This window comes from Malurus melanocephalus, unplaced genomic scaffold (assembly GCF_030028575.1).
Source record: "Malurus melanocephalus ecotype Western Australia unplaced genomic scaffold, MMel_1.1 scaffold_725, whole genome shotgun sequence".
Classification (NCBI taxonomy): domain Eukaryota; kingdom Metazoa; phylum Chordata; class Aves; order Passeriformes; family Maluridae; genus Malurus; species Malurus melanocephalus.
In genome coordinates, this window is record NW_026623957.1 from 97,654 (window position 1) to 105,266 (window position 7,613).

At 43.1% G+C, this 7,613-nt stretch overlaps 1 protein-coding gene across 1 annotated transcript in view; it reads right to left on the bottom strand.

The window, feature by feature from the left end:
- The window catches only part of LOC130584569 (amine oxidase [flavin-containing] A-like), a 33,065-nt gene extending 25,750 nt beyond the window's left edge, over nucleotides 1-7,315 (bottom strand). Inside the window, exon 1 of the mRNA XM_057384633.1 lies at nucleotides 7,195-7,315. Within this exon, the coding sequence (XP_057240616.1) occupies nucleotides 7,195-7,240 (46 nt within the window). The 5' untranslated portion in view covers nucleotides 7,241-7,315. The remainder of the gene's footprint in view (nucleotides 1-7,194) is intronic.
- Between the last annotated feature and the right edge of the window lie 298 nt (nucleotides 7,316-7,613).

Below are 7,613 nucleotides of genomic sequence, written 5' to 3' on the forward strand. Positions count from 1 at the left end.
AAAAAGAAAAAGAAAAAGAAAAAGAAAAAGAAAAAGAAAAAGAAAAAGAAAAAGAAAAAGAAAAAGAAACAAAGGTGACTTGATGGCAATCTGCAGACTACAAGACACACCCCATGACTGAAACACTGAGATGTTGAACAATATTGAATTTTGTAATGCAACAAAGCCCATCTCTATCTCATAGGAAAGAAAGGTTCAACTCCACAGGTAGGGAACCACACTGGGACTTAAGAGATTCAACCTGAATTCCCAGAGGAGTCCTGTAATATGGAAAGCAGTTTCCTATTTTGTAGGGAAGTATTCATAAGGGTAAATATATGAGAATAATTCCAAGTTGCCTCAATAYTGGGGTTGATACAGGACTTATGAGCAGGTCTGAGTTCTACAGCACAAACAGTCAGAGTTTTAAAAAGTTACTTTACTGGAAATGTGTTAGTGATCTTATACCAACACTACAGAGCCATGCTTTTCCAAAATCTAAGCTCTGTAAATCCACAACATCAAACAGATTCACTGATACAACACGATCAGAAGCAAAAATCACCAGAAACTTTCCAAGAGACAGCACTTCTCACACAGTGTGAGCTGAATGTCTCCAAAACACTCCAGGGCAGTGAAGTGGGSTGAGGATGGGCAGATACCCCAAAATTTTAACCTCCCAGACCGAGGTCACTCTGTATGTGCCACGTGGAGCACACCAAAATAAAGGCAGAAAAAGCCACCTGAAAAAGAGAAAGAGACTACTSAAAGAGTCTCTTTTTTCAGAGAATGTTACTACTGAAAAGGAAGCTGCTRGTTTCTAGATGTGTTGTTTGCCTACTTGTGAACTTCTTTGAAAAAGTGCATTTGCCTTTTGTAGATCCACTGTCAGGTTTAAAGAAAACCAAGCTATTAAAGCATTCCYTCATAAAATCCTTGTTGATGCACCCTACTGCACACGGCATGGGATAGCTACATTGGGAGAAAGTTGATTAACTCATTACTGCAGTGCTCTAGCAGACTTTAATGAGGAAATGCGGAAAAATTTTCCTGCAAAATCCCTGTGTTTTCCTGATCTTAAGCGGGGAAATAGCTGTAAGACTTTTTTTGGTCATTATTGTAATACACATCAGTAAAATAAGAGAATTGGCAATAYATAATTATTAAAGTTCCATTGTAATAGCATCCTAATGCTGTGATTATTTTTACTGTTTCTCTGATGGAAAACCCAAATTTTTCTAAACACAACTGAGTTATTTAATCTGGCAATGGYCACCTTAGAATCAGCTCTCATTTTTCCAGCTAGAAATCCCTTTGCCAAGTAAAAATGAACCTGTCAATGAGAGATGCAAAACATTTCTGCCATGGCTATAGAGTAAAATCTCCCTTCCTCACCTCTTTCTTCTTCTCCTGCAACTCTGATTATCCTTTCAATTGGAATTTTTGTGCACATCATAGCATTTATTTAAGTGCTAAAATACAGTTAGAATGTGCTCAGTTACATCCAGAGAGCCACAAATGGGCAACAMCACATAAAAAGCTGAGAATGAAAGAACTGTTTCTTTTCACAGACTAAGGATTTGAAGATTTTAAGTTGCCACTGAAAATATTAAAAAAAACTCCAACAATGCTACTAATTCCGTAACAGCATCTTAAATTCACACAAAAGAGCAAGAATGCACCGTGTGGATCACAAGCCTATATTTATTTCTTCTTCAGTGTTGCCTGAYACCATGACATCACTAATTTTCTGCTTGTCAGAAATTGTGTTTTATCTTTCCATGCTTTCTTTCACAACCCTTCTTGTAGAATTCTTAGTACTGGGGAGAGACTGAGTTTATGTATTTTATCACTTTCAGGTAAATTTTATTAATTTCTTTTTCATCAATTCCTTTCTTTTTTTTCCCTCCTGGGGAAAAAAAAAATCCACTTGATTCAGCAAAGATCTTAACCAAAAGAGAATAAATATTTTCTGTTACAGAGCACATTGTCCAAATGAGACCAAGCCACTTACTGGTCTCAATGGCACCACTGTCTAAAGGCTTTCTGCAGATGCCAGCCTTGTTCTGAGGGGCACAAAGACAGTTTCTCATGGACAATGTTAGCAGAAATACAGTGGGCAGGARGAGGGAATTTTATCCCAAGGAGGAATCCACTCCTCTGTACACACCCACTTGGATTTTCTTGTCCATAGCTCACTGCAGTAAACATTCCTTCCCCAAAGTCATGGCCTCCCCAAAAACAAAGGCAGAACAAAGTCAGTGAGCACAGGGTTGGAAATGCAGCATCTTTCCTCACATTACATATTAAAATGATGACAATTTGATATTTCCTACTTATGGAAATATTCAAGGTAATTACACACATTTTGTAACTACTGAATTTTTTTTTTACCATCAAAATGTGCAGAATAAATTCCTGTTACCTAAATGATGACCTTCAACTAAAGAAGTGAGTGAAAAAATGTTGCTGCTAAATTATGATCAATGCCATCACCACAAATACCAACAACATCAGCACTGGTATTCCCAGGAAAGACATAATGCCTGTCCTATTACCCAAAATCTGTGTTTTSTTATATTAGGATATTTTTGGGGATCTGTCCTAACCACTTGCCTATTTCTTTTGCTTGTTGAGGTAAATAACACTCATAAGACTTCAGCAGCAAAACAGTAGAACACAATATGAGGAAGGAGGCACATAGAAATTGGTRTTTTGCTTATTTGCAATTATTGTATAAAGCACCCATTACACTTTGTAGGGGGTTCTGGTAGTTTTGTTYCTGCTGTAAATTTTTGTCACAATGACAGTCAGCTTGCTAGCAGTACATTGGGAGTACTAGCAGTACTCAGGGTTCTATGAAACATTCTTATTTATTTCTGCATCCCCAAAAAATGGTCTTTAGGAATCTCTGGTACTAAATGACAACATTAAAGCTGATTATCAGCCTTCTGGTTGGATCCAGAAAGAAGGAAGGAAGGAATTAGCTAGATGGAACCAGGCACAGGGCAAATGCAAAGAGTTGAACAGAGAATGCATTTCATGAACCAAATATTACATCCCTATAGGCAACATCCCTGGTAAATACCGTGGAAAAAAAAAAAAGAAATCTATTGGAAAACCACTGTAGATTTACGCAGGTCGGACTGATTCTATCTCACATCAACAACTGTGTGTTTGACAGTTTATCTGACACCTCCACCCACCAGCAGCTTGGCGAGCTGTCAAAACAAACAGGACAGCAGCACACAACAGAAGTTGTGCTGCCAGGATGGCAAGCAAGGAAAATSTGCATTTCCTCATTATTGAGTCTTTCACTCCGAGCCCAAAGCCAAGGCGTAGGTAGCTCGAGGGGTAGGGCTGTCGATCACAAACTGTGGAGCTGGCGATGCCAACACAGAGTGCTTTTCCACAGAGGGAGAGAGAGAGAAATCTTAATAAAATATCATATGTTTTATTTCTATATGAAGACTAATCCCCACTATTTTTACATCCCAGCTTTTCCTGCAGCTTGTGGCCCTTGGACTCCTCTGTAAGTTCAACAGAAAAAACGCTGTTTCCTGCACATGGCTGGCAAATCTCAGCTCTGATTTTGTAGAACCACACAATCTCCCTGTTTCCAGATAAAAAACATCTTCTGTGTGGAAATAAGAAACTATCCATGACAGCGAATTGTAATCTTGAGTTTCAACTACGTCTGTTTTTCCCTTGTGTTTTGTACTTGTAACACAATGTGCTGAAATTTCTTCCAAAAGACATTTGAATACATGATTTTTTGGACTTCCCTTCTTCTGGACATACTTCTCCCTCTCTGCTGACTCTCTGGTTTGTGTTATGCAGACAAACATTATTAATTCTCCATGCCATCTTCTGATAAACTTGGCTTCCATGCAGRATGAGACTGGAACATGAATATACCCCCATGAAAATCTAAGGTACTTTGTTATACTCTACACTCTTTTTCCCCCCTTCTTTTCTTTCTAAATGTGGAACTACTTAAGCTTGGTTTTTCAGGGTGTGTTCTTTTTTGTGATTCTTTTCTTCTGGAAAACCTTCATCAAAATGGACTGCCTATTTCTAAATGTCTAGGGGAAAAAGATTTGATTTTGAAAACTCATGCCTTTTTTTGTTTTTGTTTATTCCTATTATGGAAGCTGCAGCAGCCACAAGAAATTTGGCAGGGACATAACCTTTGAGTCAACATARCACATTTTGTTATCCATGTGAAAATATGCCCCAATAAGGTCAGTTAAAAARTTTTGAGAAATTGCAGGTCACAGCAGCTCTTTTCCAGATCTGACAAGCCGAAATATCAGAGATTTCTGTCAAAAATCTCTGAGCACTTAATGCTGTCCAGTTGTTAATGAGCAGTGCCTGAGGAGTGACCCAGCACCCAGGWCCCCCTTACAACATTTTGGGCCAGCAGCTTGCTGGGTTTCAACAAATGAGGGAATTACACAGCCTAAACCAAAATACACAAATAAAATCAATCAAGTCAAAATCAATCCAAAACAACACTCTTCAGTTCAGTAGAAAACCYTATAAATAGAAAATGGGAGCAATATTCAAGCCATACAAATAAAAACTCCCCGTGGGTATGGGGAAAGTCTTTAACTTCAGGGGCCAGTTTAATATGCTTTGGTATAAAAATGCTATAATTAATATTAACTGTATTACAGGGGACATTATCCACTAAGAGTGACACAAATGTGAGCCTGGGGCTTTTGCTGKCCACAATCCACATTTTTAACGTGTAAGGCCAGGTGAAAAAAGGAATCTATCCCAACCGCTATGTAGGGGTCCAAAGAAAGCTGCAGCCTGSACAGTTTGAACTCAATCCCGTGGGGTACAGCAGGGAAATGTCAGAGGTAGAAGCCACCCAAGCAGAGTTGCTCCTCCAAAAGCCTCTCCTCTGTGAGRCACCTTTGCAGAAGCTCCCTCCAGGCAGAGTTCCCTACAGGCAGAGTGGATTCTGTCCCTGGAATGACCTCATACAGATGTGGGCATGAAGAGGCCATGAACATGAATGAGTAGGATGTGCTGGGCATTGCTCAGGAATTGAAATTTCATTAATTTCAGGACCACAYTTTGCTTTAAAGAATAGATAACTCCAGAGCTGCCTGTCAGGGTTTGAGCTTCAYKTCAGAAACACTGGACAAATRTTTTTAAAAGCCACAACACCACTGCTGGGATGATCACACAATACAAAAAGCACCTTGCTTACACCTCATACACATTCCATGTACTTCTAGTGAAGAACCAGTTAATCCCAAGGTTTCCTATCCTTTCTTGCAAGCACCAGGTGGAAGGAGAGGAGACAGTAATATTATCAGATGAGTCAACTGCAAATTTAATTTCAGTGATACAAACAACAAGTCATAATTGGAGTCAGAGAGATGTTGAGGGGAAATCCTGTCCATACTGGAGCATGATTTACTATCTATTCCAYCAGAAGCAGAACTCTAGACACAGATTACTTTTTCTTCWAGATGAGAAAGCAGGATTGTCTGGCCCCTTGCAGAAGTGAGRTGTGGGCATGTTGGTACAGGAATCGTAGTGACAAAGAAGCTGTGAGTAAAGCAAAGTGGGCCAGAGTCTGATCAGAGTTTAATCCCCAACTATGAATGGCAGTGTAGAGTAAAGATGGATTAAATATTAAATAAGGCATTTATTGTCTGTTTTTCAAAGGCTGCTTTCTTAAAACGATGCCTGTTCTAATTCATAACAGGCAAACACCAATCTCTGTGTCACTGACACAGGGTTTCCATTGGCATGAAAAATGTTCCTGTAGCCCAGGAGTGCTGTGACAYATTCATTCACCACTGACAAATTTTCAGGGACTGTGAGCACCCTGAAATTTTCTGCTTGTCTCCATTTCAATCCCCCCACACCAGGTTTCGGTCCAAGGCATAGATGTTACTTCACAACTCAGTGATTTTGGACTTGTGAGGCAAGATACCACTTAAAAACGCTCAAAGCATTTTCTGAGACACTGCAACAGGCTGGGAACCTGAGGGAGCAAGGCACCCTGAAGGGAACAAGAGCTTCCCCCAGCTCTAAAAGCCATATGAACAGGATGTTGCCATCAGCTGCACACAGGATGGGTGGTAATTCCCTAAGGACACTGTGTACAGGAACCCTAAGGATCAAGACCAAATGTCTCATGCCAGCAGGAAAATTACCAGGCATCTGGTAAAACTAAAAAGCAAGGAAATATAGGTCCAGATTCTTTCTTTCTGTTTGGTGATACTACAGATTATTTGCATAATTACATATTCACAAATAATTATTTAAACAATCACTGTTCTTTTAGTAAATGAAATAACGTAATTAAGTGAACCATTTGGTATTTCATGCATTAATTCACTGCAGATTAACCAAAGAAAAGCCTCTGACTCCTTCTCAATACCAATAAAACCTAACTTTACCCACACCAATAGTGGCTGAATAGTATCACTGAAGCCACACAACCACAGAATTCACCTTTTCTGAATCTCTGGTGAGGTAAGGACTGCCTGAAAACTGAGACCTGGCCAAAGCTGCCAACACAGCATGGACCTGATGGACAACCTGGACACTAATTTCCTCCAACACAGCAACATTCTCATCTTAGGTAACATTAAAATAATTAATTAATGTGTTGGTTTAAAGCATAAAGATGAGGGACCATGATGCAATTTCTGCTGTCAAAGTAATCTGAAGAGTATTTTGGGAAGTGTTGCCTRGTAAAGTGCGAGGAGCCCATGGCCCTGGGGGAATTGGGCTGTCTCCAGTGCAGCCCTTCTCACCGCACCAAAACCTAACCTACAGATATCCCCAGACGTTTATCCTGCAGCATTTTTCCAAACAAAACCATTGCCACCGCTGCATGAGCAGCCTAAAAAAACCCACGTCAAAACCCCGTTTTTCTCGGGATGCACCAATCCCAACCCGCATCCCCGTACCCCGGCCTCGTCCCGCACCTGCGGACACCGCCAAGTCACTTTYCCCCCCCCGATGAGCCCAAACCCASGCAAGGAGCAGCAATTGTCCCTAACACAGCGACACGGATCACTTTCCCTTTTCTCCCCCGAGTCACCCGAAGCCCCCGGGGCTCTGGCACCGCGCTCGCCCCTCGCCACCCCCGCGCCCCGCCCGGCCCCGCTCCGGGAGCGCTCCCGGCGGGATGTCCCGGGGGAAGCGGGCGGGGGCCGCYCCGTCCCGSCCCGGACCCACCTGAGATGCCGCCCCCGATCACGATCACATCGTATTTCTCGGCCATGGCGCTGTCCCCGCTGTCCCCGTCCCCGCTCCGGCCACAGCCGCCGCTCTGTCCCGGCCCCGCCGCTCGGACAGCGCCGTCCCGCCCGCCCCGGCCCCGCCCCTGGGCGTGGCCACGGGATCCTTCCACCAATGGGAGCTGTGGGGGGCGGGGCATTGCCTGACCGCGCCCTCCCGGTGCTCGCCCCGCTCCCGGGCGGCGCGGTCCGACGGGGCGGGGCATGCTCGGGAGCACCGGGAGCACCGGGAGCACCGGGAATGCCGCATCCCGGGGCGCGGATCGGGCCAGGAGGGATGGAGGCGGCGGGCGGCGGCGAGCCCGGTGCAGGGGCAGCGTAGGAACCGGGCAGCGCTCGCTTAACCCCGCGCTGGTG